This window comes from Barbus barbus (genome assembly GCF_936440315.1).
Source record: "Barbus barbus genome assembly, chromosome: 9".
Taxonomy (NCBI): Eukaryota; Metazoa; Chordata; class Actinopteri; order Cypriniformes; family Cyprinidae; genus Barbus; species Barbus barbus.
Genome location: NC_136737.1, coordinates 6278055 through 6300972, shown reverse-complemented (window position 1 = coordinate 6300972; position 22918 = coordinate 6278055). Strand labels below are relative to the sequence as shown.

Sequence of the window (22918 nt, the reverse complement as noted above, 5' to 3'; positions counted from 1 at the left end):
ATATTTCTGCAGTCTGTCATTTTCTCCGCGCTTGAGCAGCTGTAGCGACGACAATGTCATGTAAGCAATGCAGGTGTTATGTTAGATGTAGAAGAATGAGTCCTAATTTTCTCCAGACATCAGAGCCACTGAGGATGCAGTGGATTAATTTTTGATTTTGATGGTAATGCGCTAACGAATACTCAAACTCGTTTATGTCTGCACAAATCATTTTACTCCAGACTGCTTTCTGAATGATGGACAATTCAAGGCAAGTTTTGTTAAAAAGTTAAAACTCAAGGATGGATCAGTACCCATTGTTCATGATCCAGCTGCACCTCCAGAAGTAATAAGTATCACACTTTATATATTTTAATGATTATTTGCAAATTGCCTTTGCTCTTCCACAGAAGAGAGGAGCGGGATGAGCAGAGCTCATTAGCATGTAAAGATAGATGCAGCGAAACAAGTCGCTGTGAACAGAGCTGTTTTTGACACGGTAAGAAGGGTGTTGTTCACGACCACTCAGACCAAGAATCTTCAAGAAGACCCTAAAGAGTCATACCAGCTTGTGGAAAATGGGCATCCGATGTCCCCTTTGAAGCACAGCCACCACAAAATCAGACTTTAAAATAATTAATAAATACAGATTTAAAATAAGTTTAATAGCTATTGTTTTTTTAAATCAAATCTTTGCATGGCTATGACAGGAAACACTGGAATCTAACTTTTTTTTTTTTTTTTTTAAGTTAATCTTAAAAAAATAAAGCATTTGCATAAATCCATATAGGAAATAAGAGTTATCAAATAAGCCTATATAAACTCCTAAAACATTGGTGTTTCATATTTTAGAGCAGTCAGTGCAATTTATGAAATAAATAAATTAAAGGTGCCATAGAATGCATTGATACAGTATTTTAAATTGTGCTCTGATATCTACACAGAAGGTATGTGGCTTAGGTAAGGGACGATTTTACATGTCCATTTACAACCCTAGGATTTCTCCCTAGAATGAAACGGTCTGTTATTGGCTTATTTGGCAGGGTCATGAATAATAATGAGCTCTGCTCTGATTGGCTGTTTCACAGTGCTGCTCAATGTTGAGCTCTGCTCTGATTGGCTGTTTCACAGTACGGCTCATCAGCAAGAAGGAAGCACAGGGAGGAAAATATATATTTAAATACTTTCTCTCGCAGTTATATCGTCGGGTAATTATACTGTATATAAAACGCGGGCATCAGGGAGCCGTTATTAATATGCGAGGCATTGAAACTGCTTTTGAACGATCCATCGATCGCGTTATAGTTTCACTTTCAAGAGACGTGATCACACAAACTATGTTTACATTATGGAGCAACAGTACTTACCACACATTTCACAAGATCAGATGCTTGTCAGTGGTGCTCAGGATCTGTAAGTCATTCGCCATCATCCTCATCTCTCCTTACTGAGAGTGAAATCTTATGTACTGTAACAGGCTACCGCTAGCAAGGAGCTAACCATGTCCCTTTAGTGGCTCGCGTTATTTGCTTTCTGTGCCTTTCTGAATACAGACACCAACCCATCCCTGCACTTCACACCCCCTGCACGGCCTGGAACATTTTATTTAGTTATTTTCGCTGTTGTCCGCGCTTGTTTATTTACAATACCTGCAGAGCTTCTGGTGGTTCGGCCGGCTTAGAACAAGGACGGGTTTATGCAAATGTTGGGGGCGTAGTGATCCCGACTGTTGCGTCACAGTCAGTGTTATGATTCGCCTGTTTTTCAGTGGTCTTTTTTAATCACGAGATTTACATATGAAGGAGAAAACTATGGTGTTTGAGGCTCACTGTATGTCATTTCCATGTACAGAACTGTTATTATTTAAATATGCCAGGGTAAAGACAGTTTTTCATTCTATGGCACCTTTAAATCTGTATGTGGGAGTGTGTGTGTGGGGGGGGGGATCTTTGTAACCCCCTTTGTAATCCTTAACATCTTCATAAGTAACTCATTTTAATTATTTTTTTTTCTCAGTAACTGTAAATGATTAGTTTACTTTTTTGTAATTAAACTATGTAATTCTGTTACATGTAACTAGTTACTTCCCAATACTGCTAGGTGAAAAATGGAAAAATGGAGAAGAAAATAATAATAATAATAATACTAACCTCTAACATTGAAGATACACCTCTCTCATGCTATTTGTAACTCTAATAATGAAGAAATTTCTTTTTTTTTTTTCTACATTTTTGCTGTTTCACACCATAGGACACAGTCCAAATTGTCAACTACAGATAGATAGATAGATAGATAGATAGATAGATAGATAGATAGATAGATAGATAGATAGATAGATAGATAGATAGATGCCAATTAAATGAAATATAAATAAATATTCCACCAGGTGACCCCAGCGTACGCCATATATTCGCTTCGGGTGAAAGCGTCTGAAAATGCATAAATGTAAATCATTATTATAGATCTGTTTTTTGTTTGTTTGTTTTTTTCCTTCCAATGATACAAGAAGCAAACGCATTATACATTATCTGCCAGACGGAGATAAATTACATATCACATCAAATACTCATTTTTATCTCACACCTTTAATCACACACCAGTTTTATATTAATATAGATTATTAAACTAATCTTTCTAAAATGTTCAGAATTTACAGGTATATGAAATATGGCCATTTGCATTGTCTGTGGTTTTTAAAATATGCTTAACTGTTTTAAGTTTTCATTATGGCACCCCTTTAATTAAAATATAGGCATTATTTATAGATATTTGATCTTTTCAGGATGTAATATTCAGTTTTTTTATAAAAATCATAAATACAGGTCCTTTTCAAAAAATTAGCATATTGTGATAAAGTTCATTATTTTCTGTAATGTACTGATAAACATTAGACTTTCATATATTTTAGATTCATTACAACACAACTGAAGTAGTTCAAGCCTTTTATTGTTTTAATATTGATGATTTTGGCATACAGCTCATGAAAACCCAAAATTCCTATCTCAAACAATTAGCATATCATGAAAAGGTTCTCTAAACGAGCTATTAACCTAATCATCTGAATCAACTAATTAACTTTAAACACCTGCAAAAGATTCCTGAGGCTTTTAAAAACTCCCAGCCTGGTTCATTACTCAAAACCGCAATCATAGGTAAGACTGCCGACCTGACTGCTGTCCAGAAGGCCATCATTGACACCCTCAAGCAAGAGGTTAAGACACAGAAAGAAATTTCTGAACGAATAGGCTGTTCCCAGAGTGCTGTATCAAGGCACCTCAGTGGGAAGTCTGTGGGAAGGAAAAAGTGTGGCAGAAAACGCAGCACAACGAGAAGAGGTGACCGGACCCTGAGGAAGATTGTGGAGAAGGACCGATTCCAGACCTTGGGGGACCTGCAGAAGCAGTGGACTGAGTCTGGAGTAGAAACATCCAGAGCCACCGTGTACAGGCGTGTAACTGATTACATTTACTTTTTGATTGCTTTTTAAATTTCAAAGTTTTCAACTGTTAATCATTTTGAAACATATAAAGCAGACAGGGTTAACCTTACAGTAGTGCTGAAGACTGATTACTCTGACTTTCCAAATCCTTCATCACTTGAATGAAGATTGTAATTATTGTAATAATTTTTAAAGGAGACATTGGATGCAAAATATCTTCATTTGTATATAAATGTGTCTAAGAAGTGCATAGACACAACCAGCCCTCAAAAACTTAAACAGTTATCAAGCCAATATGATGTCATATTGCTCAGGCCCCTCCCACAACCTCTGATGTACTGTCCCATATTAGCATATTTCCGAAGTCTGTCATTTTCTCCGCGCTTGAGCAGCTGTAGCGACGACAATGTCTTGTAAGCAATGCAGGTGTTTTGTTGTTAGATGTAGAAGAATGAGTCCTAATTTTCTCCAGACATCAGAGCCACTGAGGATGCAGTGGATTCATTGTTGATTTTGATGGTAATGCGCCAACGAATACTCAAACTCGTTTATGTCTGCACAAATCATTTTACTCCAGACTGCTTTCTGAATGAGGGACAATTCAAGGCAAGTTTTGTTAAAAAGTTAAAACTCAAGGATGGATCAGTAGCCATTGTTCATGATCCAGCTGCACCTCCAGAAGTAATAAGTATCACACTTTATATATTTTAATGATGATTTGCCAATTGCCTTTGCTCTTCCACAGAAGACAGGAGCGGGGTGAGCAGAGCTCATTAGCATGTAAAGAGAGATGCAGCGAAACAAGTCGCTGTGAACAGAGCTGTTTTTGACACGGTAAGAAGGTAAACAGGGTGTTGTTTTACACGACCACTCATTTCAAGAAGACCCTAAAGAATCATACCAACTTGTGGAAAATGGGCATCCGATGTCCCCTTTGAAACACAGCCACCACAAAATCACCCTTACTTTAAAATCATTGAGGTTTAATACAGATTTAAAATCATAATAGTTTAATAGCTATTGTTTTTTAAATCAAATCTTTGCATAGCTATGACAGGAAACACTGGAATCTAACTTTTTTTTTTTTTAAGTTAATCTTCAAATAAAGCATTTGCATAAATCCATATAGGAAATAAAAGAGCATATTATAAACTCCTGAAACATTGGTGTTTCATATTTGAGAGCAGTCACTGCAATTTATGAAACACATACATTTTTAGACATGTATCTAAACCATTTTTTCTCAGTAACCATAAATTAGTTACTTTTATTTTGTAATTAAATTATGTAATTCCATTACATGTAACGAGTTACTTCCCAATACTGGTAGTTGAAAAATGGAATGGAAAATGTAAAAATAACAACCTCTAACATTGAAGATAAACCTCTCTAATGCTAATGCCATTTTTCTCATGTTATTTGTATGTTAAGATTTTTTTCTACATTTTTGCTATATCACACCATAGGACACAGTCCAAATTTTATTTCACAAGGTGACCCCAGCGTACACCATATATTCGCTTTGGATGAAAGCATCTGAAAATGCATAAATGTAAATCATTATTATAGATTAATTCACAATATTTCTGTCTGATCTGTTTTTTGGTTGTTTGTCTTTTCCTTCCAATGATACAAGCAAACACATTATACATTATCAGACAGAGATACATTACATCATTAAATACAAATTTTTATCACACCAGTTTTCTTTTTCTTTTCTTTTTTAAATCTTCAGAATTTACAGGTATATGAAATATGGCCATTTACATTGTCTGTGGTTTTTAAAATATGCTGCTTAAAACTGTGAAGTTTTCTTTGACACCCCTTTAATTAAAATATAGGCATATGATTTATAGATCTTTGAACTTTCCAGTATGTAATATTCAGTTTTCGATAAAAATCATAAATATTTTTACTTTTGTATTTGTGGGGTTGCTGCAGATAATGTAACAAAAATAGTATCATAAATTAAGGGGGAAATGAAAACAAATGTAAAATGGATGGCATTTTAAAAATGAAATGTTAAAGAATATTCATAATTTTGGCCACTAGATGGAGAGCAAAGCTTTGTTTTGCCATCACTAAACAACTGGACCACACATATTTTCATCTGTACGATTAAAACTCCAATATATGTCTGAATATCTTTGATCTGTTCTGTTTTCTTTTAACCTCTTGTAGACCTGATGTCATTGACCAGAAGAACAGCTGCAGCTCCAGCAGCCACGCCCATCAGAGCAGTGACGACCAATCGGATCACGGCTTCAGTAGTATCACAACAACTGATGTGAATTTCTGGAAACAACAACAACAAATGAAGTGGGGTTTAGATTTATGGATGGATCATGGAGCAAGGACTTCAGCTGGTGTATACATCCTTAAAATCATATTAAAGGGAAGATATGCTCTGATTGTGACCCAAATGGGCCTTGTAATAGAAATCTCAAAATCTTTTTGGAGGGGATTTCAATGTGGCTTTGGCAGATGGCCTCCAAAGTCACCTGATAAATTAAATCAATCAAATCTTCATTGAATGATTTTCTTTGAAGCGAATAAATGTTATTTGCACTTATTGGGGAATTTTTTATTTTTTTTATCCTGTAATTGGGAGTAACAATTTTTAAATTGGTCAATTTTCTATTAAAACATTTAGCAGTAAATTGTTGAAAGAGAAAAAAATAAAGTATAATATGCATAATTTCAGATCTTCTATTTAAATCAGAGTTATATTATGCTAAAAAGGTTGAACTTGACTATTAGATGAGTTTTCAAACAAAAAGCTGAAGTGGCATTTGTTAAAGTTGGATGGAAGTAGGTGAGCAAAATTTTAGATTGAAAAAGTAACAAAAATCTGACAGTCAGTCATTGCTAATTTGTGTGGCAAATTTTATAATAATTCTCACATAAATTAAACAAACGTGCTTGATTTAATTTTTTGAATCCATTTTCTTCCCTAAGCAGATTGAGTAATACTGATCTATTACTCAAGAGGAGAGGAAGAATTGTATAAATGTATTAAATCTAAACCAACAACATGTTAGACCCTATTCCATCTAAACTACTAAAAGAGCTGCTTCCAGAAGTCATAGATCCTCTTTTGGCTATTATTAATTCATCACTGTCGTTAGGATATGTCCCCAAAACCTTAAAAGTGGCTGTTATTAAAAAAAAAAAACTCAACTTGACCCAAAAGATTTAGTTAATTACAGACCGATATCAAATCTCCCTTTTCTGTCAAAGATACTAGAAAAGGTAGTATCCTCGCAATTATATTCCTTAGAGAAAAATAGTATTTGTGAGGAATTCCAGTCAGGATTTAGACCGTATCATAGTACTGAGACTGCTCTCATTAGAGTTACAAATTACCCGCTTCTATCATCTGATTGTGGTTGTATCTCTTTATTAGTTCTACTGGATCTTAGCGCTGCGTTCGACACTATCGACCACATCATTCTTTTAAATATACTAGAACACTTTGTTGGCATTAGTGGAAGTGCATTAGCATGGTTCAAATCGTGCTTATCTGAACGCCATCAGTTCGTAGCAGTGAACGAAGAGGTATCATATCGATCACAAGTGCAGTACGGAGTACCTCAAGGCTCGGTACTAGGGCCGTTACTTTTCACGCTTTAGATGTTACCCTTGGGAGATATTATCAGGAGACATGGTGTTAGATTTCACTGTTATGCTGATGATACTCAGCTAAATATTTTGCTAAATGACAAAAGTAAAAAGTAAAGTGTAAAGACCATCAACTCTACCGTGCGAATCCACTGGGCAGGGACACCGGCAAGGGATAGAAGTATCGCTTTTTATTTGAGTTTTTTTAATTTATATGTTTATTGAAATGTTATATGCATGTCAATTTTATTTAATTTCTTTATTTTCTTATATGTGGGTATATAGTATTTATAGAGTTTTTTTCTTATTTGTAAGTCGCTTTGGACAAAAGCATCTGCTAAATGACAAAAGTGAGTACTCAGCTCTATATTTCTTCGCGGCCTGGTGAAACACACCAAATTGAGAAACTAACGGAATGCATAGTCGATATAAAAAACTGGATGACGAGTAACTTCTTACTGCTAAATTCTGAAAAAACAGAGGTGTTAATTATCGGACCTAAAAACCCCACATGTAATAACCTAGAACAATATCTAACACTTGACGGCTGCTCTGTCAATTCTTCTTCATCAGTTAGGAACCTAGGTGTGCTGTTTGATAGCAATCTTGAATTTGAAAGCCATGTTTCTAGCATCTGTAAAACTGTGTTTTTCCATCTCAAAAACATATCTAAATTGCGACCTATGCTCTCAACGTCAAATGCAGAAATACTAATTCATGCGTTTATGACCTCAAGGTTAGACTATTGTAATGCTTTATTGGGTGGTTGTTCTGCACGCTTGATCAACAGATTACAGTTGGTCCAAAATGCAGCAGCTAGAGTCCTTACTAGAACCAGGAAGTATGACCATATTAGCCCGGTTCTATCAACACTGCACTGGCTCCCCATCAAACGTATAGATTTTAAAATGTTGTTAATTACTTATAAAGCCCTGAATGGCTTAGCTCCTTAGTACTTGAGCGAGCTCTTATCACATTATAGTCCTCCACGTCTGCTGCGTTCTCAAGACTCTGGCTATTTGATATTACCTAGAATATCAAAATCGACTGCTGGCGGCAGATCCTTTTTCTATTTGGCACCCAAACTTTGGAATAATCTACCTAATACTGTTCGGGAGGCAGACACACTCTGTCAGTTTAAATCTAGATTAAAGACACATTTCTTTAACCTGGCTTACACATAACACACTACTACACTTCTAATATTCAAATCCGTTAAAGGATTGTTAGACTGCATTTATTAGATCAACCGGAACTGGGAAAACTCCCCATAACACATGATGTACTCGTTACATCATAAGAAGAATGGCATCTACGCTAATATTTGTCTGTTTCTATTCTGTTTCTCAGTCCGTTTCCAGATCAGATGGTGGATCAGCAACCAGAGATGACCTCTACAGCCCTGAACATCAGCGGAGACCAGGGAACCGAGATGAGCGCCAGAGACAGATCCTCAATGAGGACCCCAACACTTAGACAGCCATCGGGAAAGACCACTGGAACCAGTTGAGCCCTTACAATCTGACTTTTCTGCAGTTGGAATTGAACTGCTGGTTCGTTTGGCCAGAGGAGAACTAGCCCCCCGACTGAGCCTGGTTTCTCCCAAGGTTTTTTTCTCCATTCTGTCACCGATGGAGTTTTGGTTGCTTGCCGCTGTCGTCTCTGGCTTGCTTAGTTGGGAACACTTCATTTCCAGCGATATCGTCGACCTGATTGCAAAGACACTATTTAAACTAATCTGAGCTGGATGATGACATTGCTGAATTCAATAAAGAAATGCCTTTAACTGAAAATCTTTTTTTAATCTTTTAATTTTACATTGACACACTATTTTCCTTTTATGATACTGTGCAGTTGCTTTGACACAATTTACATTGTTAAACATTATATAAATAAAGGTGACTTGACTTGACTTGATCAAGCTTTTTGTGATGCTCCCATTACTTAATAATTTGTTGTAAATTTTTTTAAATCTCACATCTGAATCATGTTCAGTAAAAATATAGCTCCCTTCTTGTTAAGTGTTTATAAATGAATCTTTTCAATCCATCAGGAATCAGTATGCTTTTAAAAAATAGCAGTTACTCCTCACTTAAAAGCTTTATTTCCTGAGCCAATAAATGTTTTCAAAAATATTAGCTCATTTATTATTCAGCAAGATGTATCCATAACTTTTGAAGACAATATTTCAGGACATTATGAATCTGTATCCACTAAAAACAATGCGTGTTTTGCTATAAACTTAATTTTATTTCATTTTGAAAATTGTATATCCACATATAAGCTTGCCAACAACAAAACACATTTTCTTTTCTCATTTTGAATATGTCACTGCTTTATTGTGAATAAATAAGAAAGCAAGTAGAGCAATTTTAATTTGGGATGATTTTAATTTGTATTCTAATTGATGGTTAAATGTCTTACCCTCAAGTTCTTATGTTTTGTCTTCTATCTTTTCCTACTTTTTCCCTGTCGAAATCTTTAAACAAATTGCTAATACTTCTGTCTTCAGTTGATATAATGCATATCGTTGATGCATTTCTATTATGTACAAAATATATATATTTTTAAATGTCCACTCTATGATCTTTTTCTTGCATTAATTTAAAATTTTTTTTTTTTTTTTTTTTTTTCTGGAAAATGTCTTTTTGTGCTCCACAGAACATAAAAAGAGAAAATCATAACCATTTCGGAATTTCTGGCACCTTAAGTTCTCTTGGTAAAATCATCAAATTAATTCAGTGAATACATGCGCCGCTGTACCTGAACATGTGTGACAGAGTTTACTGATGTCCAGATGTTGAGTCTGGGTGCTGATGGGATTGTTGAGCACACAGCTGTAGGTGTTTTTATCCTGATATTCCACCTCCAGAGGTAGAGAGAGACTGATGCTGAGATCAGACACACTGATGCTGGACAATAAACTGTTTCCTTTGTACCAGGAGAGAGTCACATCACTCACATTCACCACTGAACACACCAATGAACAATTCTGCTGTGGTGATGATGATGATGATGATGATGATGATGATGATGAAGAACACTGTGAAGAGTTTCTGCTGATGACAGGAACAGGCAGATGAGCTGAAAAAAAGAAATTAATAGATGAGAAATTGTTTATTGCATCATCAGTCAGTGATCTTCACTCCTCTCTCTACATTTAGCCTATAAAAGATTATTGTTACACACATGGACAAATTTCATATAGGACAATGATGCTTAATTAAAATTATCTAGTCATTTTAATAATCAATAATCAAAATTCTAGAAGTGTTAAGATGCATCTAACAAGTTACAAATAATGTTTAACTCACCATAGACAGTGAGACTGAAACTCTTTCTCACACTGTCGGTCTGTAGTTGATAGAGTCCAGTGTGTTCAGTTCTGGTGTTTGTGATGATCAGAGATCCAGTTTGATGATCCATCTTCAGTCTGTCTCTGAATCTCCCATCAAGAACATCATCAAATGCAATGATTTTGGCACCAATTACAATGATTCGAGCTATTAAAGTGTTTTCAGATCCAAACCTCCACCGAATCAGATCATATTCCATCATTTCAGTAAGACCAGAGTTTAGAGAGACTGAATCTCCCTCCAGCACTGACACTGACTCCACTGCATCTGTATAACCAAATATACCCGATGAACAGAAACATTTATGCCATCCTAAATCCAACCTGGTCATACCTCTGTGCACTTTCTGTGCGACACCATTTTACGTACCTTACTGCACGTTTTGCCGCAGTTTCAAAGAGAAATGTCCAATGAGTGGCGCTAAAACACAGGTTAAATGTGAACCCTGGCACGTTTTTATGTTGATATAGGTACGTATTGCTGTGTTTTTATGATGTTGACGACTTATTGCTGTGTTTTTATGTTGCTACAGGTACGTACTGCGGTGGTTCAGAATTCAAATATCTGGGGTCTGCCCCTAAAAGTTAATGCTCTATTGTGTTGGAAATATGCCCTACACCAAACCCAACCCATTAAGTATGGCTCCGTACTCCATGAGCTACCGAACAAACCTACAAGCTATGAAAGCCCAAAGATACGAGGCTGGATATGTGCGATGCTAACATTCAGAAGCATCAGTTTTCAAATCTCCCAGCATATTAATATTGTTTTGAAGTTGTAACATGATATTCTTAAAGTAATTGTGCGAAACATACGCTTTATTAATCAAAACTCTGTAAATTTGTATGAATGAGTAAAAGGTGTCAGAGTTTTACTGCCTCTAGTGTTTGTTTCTTTAGGAAACAGATACTGCAGTAATATGTAATTATTGGTACGTATTTCGTATCTCGCTAAAAAGTGCACCCAGGTACGCAAATGCCATGAGACTAGGTTGCCTAAATCTGATTGTTCCCTTGTGCCTCTGAAATATTAAGGCTTGGTTTTACAGACAGGTCTTAGACTAAACCAGAATTAGGCCATAGTAAAAAAAATGTACATCAAGTAATTTTTATAAACATGCTTTAGAAAATAACATTACTGGTGTGCATCGCAGCGTTTGGACTAATCAGACAAACTGTGAGGGTCTATGGACCCTTCTCCAGAAAGAGCATCCTAAAGGGCTCAGTTACCAGGGAAACCATCTGATAAGAACCTTCTGAAACCCACACGATGCCCATAAAAACAGATCTTTCCTCTTTGTCACTCAGAGACAAACCTTTCAGCGAATAAACATGCATCCCAGGACATTGTGTGCATGATTTTAACTGTCTTGTATATTGTCTCTTGCCTTGTATTTTGTTTTATGCATGCTTTATGAGTGAAGTACTAGTTAATTTAACCCCACCAATATCGTTTCTCATTCAAAATTAATGCTCAAGTTATGATTAATTATTAATATTCCCCCTTTGAGCTAATTTGTTACAGCATATTGAGACAAAACACTAATATATGTAGATCATCTTTCAATAAAGCCAGCAAGAAATCAAAATTGACTTTTTCTATTTTTTTATGGAATATTGAAGTATTTATTGTAAAGGATTTATCCATTTTTAATTATGTGCCCTCACAATCTTTAACCAAAATAAGTTTGGTTGGAAATAAACAATTCCCTCTTGCAGCTACATCTCTTCTCTGATGATGCCTTTACTGGCACGAGGGCGGGGCAACTTGTCACTCACATGAGATTGTCCAATAGCAAAGAACAACCATCCAATTAACTCCACATGTACAGAATTAAACCCCGCCACGTTTGTTCTTATTCAAGAAGCAGTTTACCTCGGATGAATGTCAGGAAGAGGAAAGAAAAAACTCTGGCAACTTCCATCGCATGCCAAACAGAACAGATTTCACACAAAAGGAAACTGGCGCCTGACTTTACTTTTGTAGTTGCCTAAAATGGACAACAGTACAATAACATTGCAATGTCTTCTTTTTAAAAATAATTAACTTGATTGTGTCCTTGACATAGGCCATGAAGATTATTTGTCAATCTGTCAGTGTAAATCATGGATATATAGAGATGCATATGCAGCGGAAATCAATCTTATATTTCACGTAAATAATATTAACATCTCACATTCACACAGTAATATTAACATTACACTCTTAAGAATAAAGGTTCTTTATTGGTATCAATGGTTCCAAGAAGAACTTTAAACATCCATGGAACCTTTCAAATGCTGAAAAGGTTCTTTAGATTTTTTAAATGCTTTTTAACGTGATTCATTAAAGATCTGTTAAGATCTTTTTAAGAGTGTAGCATTCATAGATTCTGTACTATATTTCACAATAAAAATGTTTCTCATATAGAGGAAGTGAAATTGTGGAGGTCTTTTTAAAATCGCAAACTACAAGGACACACACTCACACTATTCACACCTCAAGAAGACATGCACATACTAACATTAACCACAAACATGGAGTAATAGCCACATTGACATGCTCAAAATGAGGCTGTGAAGGAGTGGTAAAGTGGAGTCTGCAACAGAAGGTATTCTAATGTACTCCAAGCAAACAATTTCCACTTAAATAATATTGGATATAATTTCAATTTCATTGTGTGTAGTGTAATGACTTTGGATCATGTCATTCACAGACTTTTATTTTTGTTCAGTTTTCACTCTGCCTGTGGTTTAGCTGTTTTCTTTAGTTTCTATTGTGTTAGGTTTCCATGTCTTTTGATTTCCCCTTCACCTGTGTCTAGTTTAGCTGCTTTCTAGTCTCTTATTTATAGCTCAGTGTTTCATTCATTAATTTATTTTACAGAAATAAAATCATGCTGCTCTTTGAAGATGAACATGAGCCGCATCCCAAGTTTCCTCACTTCTCCTTAACCAATCATTGACGGCTGGAAGTTCAGATGGCTCGCCAGACCAGGGGAAGAGTGGAGGTTGAAGTCCCAGAACACACTGAAAGGGTGCGAGTCCTGTGGCAGCTTTTCTTAGGGAGTTTTGTGCATACTCAGCCCAGAATAGATATCTGCTCTAGTCGGTCTATTATTGTGACAGTAGGCTCGCAGGAATCGGGTGAGCTCTTGGTTCAATCGTTCGACTTGGCCGTTGGATTCTGGATGGTACCCTGAGGTCAGACTGACGTTGATATTCAGTTGTTGGCAGAAAGCTTTCCAGACGCGTGAAGTGAATTGGGGTCCTCTATCGGAGACAATATCCTCGGGGAGACCATAAAACCTGAATACTTGCTGTAGAAGTGCCTCTGCTGTTTCAAATGCGGTGGGAAGTTTAGTGAGAGGGATTAGACGGCATGCCTTAGAGAATCTGTCAATGACTGTGAGGATGGTAGTGAAATGATTGGAGCTGGGTAGATCAGTTACGAAATCTATTGCAATGTGAGACCAAGGTCGTTGTGGTATGGGAAGTGGATGAAGAAGTCCTGCTGGTCGTTGATGGCTAGATTTGGTTATGTTGCAGGTCTCACACCTTTGGACAAACTGAGTGACATCGGATGATAGAGTGGGCCACCAGAAGCGGTTTGTGACAAGTTCAATTGTTGCATTGATACCTGGATGGCCGGCGTTGGGTAATTCGTGGACCCACTGCATCACTCTGGGACGCATGTCAGTGGGGACGTAAGTCAAATTAGGTGGGCATTCTACAGGAGCTGGTTCGTTTCTTTGGGCCTCTGAGATCTGTCATTAAATCCCATTATACTGGTGCTAGGATGATTTTGGGAGGTAAAATGGGTTCGTTGGCCTGAGGAGTAGGAAGGTGGTCGAATTGTCGGGATAAAGCATCTGCTTTGCCATTCTTAGATCCAGGACGATAGGTTACTTTGAAATCGAAATGTGAGAAGAATAAAGACCACCTTGCCTGTCTGGGATTGAGTCTTTTAGCAGATCTGATATATTTGAGGTTGCGATGATCAGTGAGCACTAGAAAGGGTACTTTAGCCCCCTCCAACCAATGCCGCCATTCCTCGAACGCGGCCTTCTTGGCTAGCAGTTCTCTGTCCCCCACATCGTAGTTCCTCTCTGCCGAGATGAGTTTGCGTGAGTAGAAGGCGCATGGGTAAAGCTTGGGTGGAGTGCCCTGACGTTGAGAGAGAACTGCCCCTATGCCTGTGTTGGAGGCGTCGACCTCTACCGTGAACTCGATATTCGCCAGCCTGGGTCCATTTCAGCCGTTGTGTAGCTCCCTGGAGCATGGATGTGAGAGGGGCTGAGACCATACTGAAGTTCTTGATGAAACGACGATAGAAGTTAGCGAATCCGAGGAAACGTTGAAGTTCCTTCACCGTTGAGGGCTTGGGCCAATTGAGTACTGATTGCACCTTGTGATCATTCATAGTGACTCCTTCTGAGCTTATGACATATCCTAAGAACGCGACCTGAGTTTGATGGAACTCACACTTCTGCAGTTTGGCGTATAATTGGTGTTGGATGAGTCTTTTAAGAACTGTCCTGACGTGTTGGATATGGGAGTTGAGAGAGTCTGAGTAAATCAATATGTCATCGATGTGGACTATGACGAATTGGTTAAGCAGGTCCCGGAAGACATCATTGACAAAGGCTTGAAAGACTGACAGACTGTTGGCAAGGCCAAAGGGCATAACCTGATATTCATAGTGCCCGGATGTGGTTGAGAAAGCCGTTTTCCATTTGTCCCCCTCTCTAATGCGAATTGAATTGTAAGCGCTGCGAAGGTCCAGCTTTGTGAAGTACTTAGCAGAGCGTAGTTGTTCCAAGGCAGACGGGACTAAAGGTAGGGGGTAGCGAAACTTCAGTTATCTCGTTGAGGGCACGATAATCAATGCAGGGTCGTAGACTGCCATCTTTCTTTTTTTACGAAGAAGAAGCCTGCTGATGCTGGGGACTTAGAGGGTACAATGAACCCCTTGGCTAATTCCTCAATGTACTGCTTCATGGTTTCTGATTCGGGTTGTGACAAAGGAAAGATTCTGCCCTTGGGTGGTGATGACACTGGAATCAGGTCGATGGCACAGTCGTTGGTACGATGTGGGTGTAATTTTGAGGCCTTGCTCTTACTGAACGCTTGGGAATCGTAGAACAGTCTTGGTCCTCGGATTTCTCCTTAACGGGAATTACAGCAGGCTTTAGCTCTGACTTAAGACAATACTCCGACCACTGAAGAATTTGTTGTGAGGACCATGAAATTCGGGGGTTGTGCTTCTCCAGCCAAGGTAGGCCCAGGATGACAGGATTGCGTGGGGATTCTATGGCAAATAGTCTGATTAATTCGGTGTGGAGAACACCAGTTTGAAGTTTTAACTTGGGGGTCAAAAACTTGATACTTCCAGAACCCAGCGGTCTTCCATCTAACGCCTCAGTGATTCACATGACAGGAGAGAAATATCATGAGCTTTAGCGAAAGAGACGTCAATAAAGTTTCCTGCCGCTCCAGAATCAATCATTGCTACTGTCTCTAGGGATTTATCGTTGCAGTAAATAGTTACAGGAATTTCAAAAGTATGGGTAGTAGGAAAGTGCAGGTTGCCCTCAGATGTCCTGACTCTCCACACTATAGACATAGATGTTGTCGAATTCGTCTTTCCCTCTCCTCAGCAGAGATATGAGTAACACCGATCTGCATGGGTTCTGTATCTTTGATACTGTGGTCCATCGAATTTGGTGCAAGAGCTCGACCTCCCCGTCTTGAACGAATTAGATTGTCGACTCGGATAGGTAGTTCCATAAACTGCTCCAAAGTCTTGCCCTCGTCCCGACATGCCAACTCAGCTTGGAGCTCCTCATTCAATCCCTTGCGATACAGTAACTTTAAAGGTCCATTCTCCCATCCAGTTTGTGTAGCAAGAGTACGAAATGTGAGGGTGTAATCCGCCGCTGTTTTATTGCCCTGGCGCAGTGATATCAGCTCCTCTCCTACCTCCTTTCCACTGGCGGAATGTTCAAATACTTCCCGGAACTGACGCATGAATACGATGTAGGATGGAAAGGATGAGTTATTTCCCTCCCATACAGCGGTAGCCCAGTCCAATGCTCTTCCGGTGAGTAACGAGCAGATGAACGAAACTTGACTTATCTGTGGGGAAAAATGGCAGGTTGTTGGTTGATATATGTATATGGAGCAATGCATCAAAAATCCCTTACATTTTCCCAGGGTGCCGTCGTATTTGTCTGGGAGAGATAACCGAAGACTGGGTGAGGCAGGAGGCGTTGAAGAAACATTAGGCGGCGGTGAGGGCGTGGTCGGCATGGCGTTTGTGAGCGGGACCGCCAGATGCAGCGTTTGCAGTGTCTTCACCAACTCCTCAGTGAGTGAAGTGAGTTTCTGCAGTTGTTGATGGTGTGCTGCTAACATTGAGCCTTGAGCTGAGACCTCCGAATTCAGCTGAGTCCACATTGCTGGATCCTGTTGTGGCGAAGTCTTCTGTAACAATGAGTCAGAAGCGATCGGATCCATTTGCAATGTTTAATAATGATAAGTATAATAATCAGAGTCAAACAAGCAGAGGTCATACAACGGCGTCAGGAATGTCACAGGTATCAGAATCGTAAACGTGTATCAGGCAGAGGTCATACAACAGCGTCAGGAATATCACAGGAATCAGAATCAAACTTATACCAGGCAGAAGGTGAGGGCAGGCGGCAGAGAATCACAGGAGTATCAACAGTCCGAGGTGATGCACAGCGACAGCAATCAGAGAAACGCTCAGAAATGTCAGACAGGCTAAACAAGACTTCGCACAGACTGGAGTGCGAGTGTGGCTTAAGTAGGGGTGGTAATGAGAATCACCTGGCGATGATTAGTCCTAGGTAAGGGGCAGATGGGAAATGGAGTTCATGAAACAGTCAATACTCGGGTGAGGGTGCCCTCTGGTGGCGATCGGAGAGAGCCACATAGGCCTGGCTTGTGACACACTGCATGGACTGTGTTTAACTGTTAAACATATGTGTTGCACAATCTTTTCTCAAAACTAGCGTCCCTTTTGTCATTTTTGCTCAGTTTCTTAATCTGCTATAAGGCAGTAGTTTTTAGTGGATGTATGTTCCAGTGTTAGTTTTTAACAGCTGTGGATGAGACTCGTATATAAACCAGTCTATGTATTATGTAGCTCACATAATGCATCAGAGATTATTTGACAGATGGCAGATCTTGTAATTGTGATACCTTATCTCAGGCTATTTGGATTTATCAAAATATCTGCATACTTGATTACTGCACATTTTGTGCACTGGATAGGGCAGATATATTGATGCTTGAAACCATGATCAGCAATGCAGCAATTGGCTACATCAAGACCGCAACGTATTAACATCATAACTAAAATCAAGGAAACAGCCTAGTGAGCATGAAACTTCTATTAGATATTTATTATTATTATTATTATTATTTTACACAAACTAATATTTGTACAGGCTGCATTATAACATTTATATGCATAAATAAATAATGTAATTTATGCATTACACTATTTATTTATTGATAGTGGAATTGAATTCCACAAAAATAGCATGCATAAAAAAATAAAAAAAAAGTTCTGTAACTTACCAACCAGACGGCAGCAGCACAAACAGTAAAAAGCCAGTGTGAGAAACATTTTCATCGTCAGTCTGAAATAGTTTCAGTCGAATTTGAAACCTTGCAGTAAAGATGTGTAGAGAACAAGCTGTTAATAATGTGAACTATCTACTAACTTCCTCCAGACTGAATTAGACTGCTGCATTCCTCCAGACTGAATTAGACCATGCCCCATGTGTTCAACAACACTTCCTCTCTAAAACTATTATTCACTACTTATTGAATATTCCTTTTAGGTCGTGCTTTACTAGAGAGTATGTTATTAAAACATTTCACTTTGTTGGTTTCCTTGTTTGTATGTCACGTTTGAAAAACACATTAATAAATATTTAAATTAATATATCTAGATGTGAATTTACTGATGCTGTCACACGTAACTCGCTTGATTTTATGAACATATTCTTCTGTGGATGTTGTCCATCAAATCTTTTGAAAGGCTAGTGAAAGTCTGAATAGTTGCAGTGCAAGTCTTAGCAACTGTTTCTTTTTCTTCTCCATTGTCTGCTGTGATGAGGATACTCTTTTACTCTAAACACTGTTACTTTTACACAGAGATATGATGTAATACGGTATCAATAGAGAGACAGCTGGAGTTGTCTTTTATGATGGTGCTGATGAGAGATTCAGAGACAGACTGGATCTCTGACCATCACAGACACCAGAACCACAGACTCTGGACTTCATGAGGTTGACACATAGACTGTAAAAAAAGACTGAAGCATATCCATTCCTTTCACTATAGAAAACTGAAGCCCACCATTGAAGTGTTGAAGTGTAAATTGATTATTTAGTTTGGCCAACCTCCAGTTGTCAATAAAATTTAATACAAACACTACAGTAGGCCAATATAGGCTACTACTACAGTACCTCGGGGTAATTACTGTCCCAAATATATACAATAGAATCCAATACTACTATTGCTGCTATATCGCTACCTCAAACCACATGTGAGCACCAGGCATTAAGCATCTATTCACTGCTCAGGTGTAAGCAGATCCAACACAAGATCATTAATACTAACTGATCTGGTGATTTCTTTCAATCAATCTAATAATCTAAGTGTTTTCTTACAGATGGTGTGTTTTCCTATTGATGTTAATCAGCATTAAACATACTTAAGCTTGTAAACCTCTGAAATTCTCAATAGGAAAGTGAGCTTGTCCTGTTTATGATAGTAACCACTAGGTGGCGTTCAATCACTGTAGAAGTGCAAAATGGAAAAAAGCATTAATAAATAAATTAATATATCTAGATGGTTTTCCAAATTCTTTCTTTCTTTCTTTCTTTCTTTCTTTCTTTCTTTCTTAAAAATAAACAAAGTATACTGTATTAAAGGCTCCTGCAAGAGGGACTTTTAATTTGAAACTGTAGTCGCAGTAGTATGACGGAAGAGGTCAGTGTAGTTCATTTGAGCTGCCGTTGTTTGCCGTGTTAGTGTGATCTGTTCAAGCCAGTGGCTGAAAGGATGATTATTCGAGTTTGTTCGTGGTGATTGCTGCAGATTTAATATCAAGGTGTTAGTCGCTGACCGCACAGCAAGCCGATTTTATTTATATTTGTGTTAACATTGATCAGAACAGTGTTATATGCGTCTGTATCCGACGAACCTGCCCAGACATGTCCTGTAACGATCGTTCTGTATTATTCAGTCTGGGAATGTTACTTGTGATTATTCATTCATTATCTGGTTATAAACCAGTGTTATGTGTTACAGTGTTTCTTAAAGATGTTTGAATGACGCAATGTTGTTCTGTTAAATTACCGAATGAGTGATGAGCGTTATGTTTATGTAAATGCTGCTCAGATTCTATTCATACATGGGAGCTGTATGTTCATAGTGACAAATTATCACTCATGGCTTGTAGTATTCGGTGAAAGACCTTCTTTCCCTTCATTTAACCGTATGTTTAAGAGAAATATCACTGATGTGAATTAGGAATACATTGACTTTGTAACAGTGAATGTTTACTGTTGTTTATATAGCCTAATTTAGTTTATTGTACTAATTTTTTGCAAACTATCTTCACCTTTTATTGTACATCTGTGGCCCTACCTTTCTCTGCCAATACACCATTTAAAGCTGATCACCTGTCTCCTCATTATTGGTGCTCTGACCGGCGCCCAGGGGGGGGTTTGCTCATCAACTATCCAATCAGAACCTAACAGTCCAAAAGTCTCTCCAAAGTATACAATATTTGGGCATCTGCATGAGAGAAAAAAAACACAATTTTATTTCTATAAAGGAAGTATAAGCCCTATATGATTCATAGATGTAGCTATCAGTTCAGCAGGTGGTTTATTTGGCATGACAAATATTTCTACTTTTTTATATTTCCAAATCATGAGCAAAATTGCAGCATACAATTAATACAGTGCAAACTGAAAAAAAGTGCAATGCAACTGACAACACCATAAAAAGGATGCCATATACAGCAGGCCTGGCCAACTTCGGTCCTTTGTCCTGCAGAGTTTAGCTCCGCCCTAATAAAAAACACCTGCCTGTAGATTTCTAGTTATCTTGAAGACCTATTAGCCTGTGCAGGCGAATTAAACTTTAGCAGGACAGTCGCCTTCCAGGGCCCACATTGCCCAGCCCTGGTCTACAGATTCAAGTTTTGAAGAATATTCATAGTTTTGGCAACCAGAGGGCCTCAGCGTACACCAAATGGGAAGGATTCCAGTTCAGAAGAGAGCATTGGTAAGCAAAGCTTTATTTTACAGTCATTAAACCAATAGACCACATATTTTCATCTTTACAGAATACAACTCCAAGATATTTATATTATCTGTTCTGTTTTCTTCTTTTTTCCTCTAGAAGATCTGACGTCATCGACCAGCAGAACAGCAGCCGCTGCTGCCACGCCCATCAGAGCAGTGACGACCAATCGGATCACAGCTTCAGTAGAATCACAACAGCGGCTGTGAATTTCTGAAGAAGATAAAAAAGATCAATGATGAAAGGGAGCTGTGATTTTTCAGCATCTCTGTCAGGGACTCAAAATAAGAATACAATAGATATCTGCAAAACCCCAGATCTACGTGGAATGAGTATACGATGACATACGTTTAATTTTTAGATTAATTATTTATTTAATAAATCATCTTTAAAGTTATCAGAATGGTAAAAGGAAAACAAAAATACAGAGAAAAAAAACGCTAATATCACCACTGACGTACCAGCATATGTCTGACAGAGTTCAGTGATGTTATGTTCAAATTTTGAGGATGATGATGATTTAGGAAGAGGCAGAGGAGCTGAAAAATGAGAGAAATGAATAAATCAGAATAAAGTGTTTATTATGACACACAATGATGAGGTCAGTACTTATACTGACAGGCTACTGAAAGCCTTGAACAAGGTTCTTAGGTTCTTAGAGGCCCAACACAATTTAGCACATTTTGCATGTCTGTTTAATCAAATACACCTGATTCAGTTGGAGGATGGAGGACAAAGGAAACGAGGAAGCATCAATTTCTACCCGATCTCATGAAAAACTTGTGGTATTGCTCCGCAAAAATTGACTTTGGTGTGTATATGCTACGCGATGGGTAGGGTGAGGGTTAGGATATGGTTATTTTTTCCGTATCAGTACCATGCGTTTTCATTTTTATATTGGCGTGCTATTTATACGCATTTTCATGAGGCCTGGCTGTCAATTTTAGTATTGAGAAGCACCAATGGCTTATCACCATCACTCAAGGTAAAAAAAAAAATAAATAAATTCACAGAATCACATCATTATCCATCATTTTCAGTAAAACCAGAGTTTAAAGAGACTGAATCTCCTACCGTCACTGACACTGACTTCATTCCATCCGCATTAACACCAAAGGCACCTGGAAAACATATAGAGTTTGTCACAGTTTAAGGGTTAATAGCTTTGTTGGCATAAAATAGCTGGTTCAAAATGAGAAATTCAGATCAAACCGAACAGCAGAAGACTATTCATAATAATACAGGCCCTCATTCGGCCCCTTTAATATGGGGCGCCAAACATGCCAAGCACAACCTAAATGAACACAGCCTTTTAATATTGATCCTGCAGAGATTGTTTTCAAGAGTGCTGTATAAACTAATGGGAAGCACGATACCACCCATTCACATAACCCTCTGAATTCTCTATTTGAACTGTAAGCAAAACAACTTAAATGGTGAGTGAGTGGTTCACATTAAGAATACGATCATAACTTACCAAACAGATGCCACAAGCAGAGCAAAATAAACCGGTGAACCATTGTCAAACAATAGTGCTTGAAATATTTGAACACTGGTAAAGCAACATGGGAGTCTTGGACTGTGATATTAATAGTGTTGCGTGTGAATTCTTCCCCACAAGATTTGATCACCACCCATCACATGCACTTGTTCCTTCTGAATATGCTCATCTGCCTTCTATTAAGTGTTACACTGGTCTTATTTGATCCTTTAACACAAGTTGTACCTTTTATGTTCTATATCACTTTCAATTATTAAATTGACCTTTTGTCACTCTTGTCTGTGGTCTGTGAGTTCAGTTCATTCCATGTATTAGTCCCCTTGTCATTTGTCTTCATAGTTTCCGATCTTTCTTTTCTGGTTACCTATATACAGTGGGTACGGAAAGTATTCAGACCCCCTTAAATTCTTCACTCTTTGTTATATTGCAGCCGTTTCCTAAAATCATTTAAGTTCATTTTTTTTCCTCAATGTACATACAGCACCCCATATTGACAGAAAAACACAGAATTGTTGACATTTTTGCAAATTTATTAAAAAAGAAAAACTGAAATATTACATGGTCCTAAGTATTCAGACCCTTTGCTCAGTATTTAGTAGAAGCACCCTTTTGATCTAATACAGCCATGAGTCTTTTTGGGAAAGATGCAACAAGTTTTTCACACTTGGATTTGGGGATCCTCTGCCATTC

At 37.9% G+C, this 22918-nt stretch overlaps 1 protein-coding gene across 1 annotated transcript; it reads right to left on the bottom strand.

Moving 5' to 3' along the window:
* Positions 1–4388: 4388 nt before the first annotated feature.
* On the bottom strand, positions 4389–18149 carry LOC306874872 (uncharacterized protein). The gene is made up of 4 exons (XM_079425163.1): positions 17982–18149; positions 10354–10662; positions 9803–10123; positions 4389–5713 (listed from the first exon to the last, which is right to left on the bottom strand). The coding sequence occupies exons 1-4, from the start codon at positions 18034–18036 to the stop codon at positions 5586–5588; spliced, it is 813 nt and encodes a 270-aa protein (XP_079281289.1). The 5' UTR covers positions 18037–18149; the 3' UTR covers positions 4389–5585.
* Positions 18150–22918: the final 4769 nt, after the last annotated feature.

Bases quoted from the DNA above. Each gene is read 5' to 3' on its own strand.
- LOC306874872 (XM_079425163.1), bottom strand. From the start codon at position 18,036: ATGAAAATGTTTCTCACACTGGCTTTTTACTGTTTGTGCTGCTGCCGT. The intron at 10,663-17,981 runs GTAAGTTACAGA...TTGGTTATACAG, and splicing joins GTGCTGCTGCCGTCTGGTTG to ATGCAGTGGAGTCAGTGTCA. The intron at 5,714-9,802 runs GTACAGCGGCGC...TGTTGTTTCCAG, and splicing joins ACTCTGTCACACATGTTCAG to AAATTCACATCAGTTGTTGT.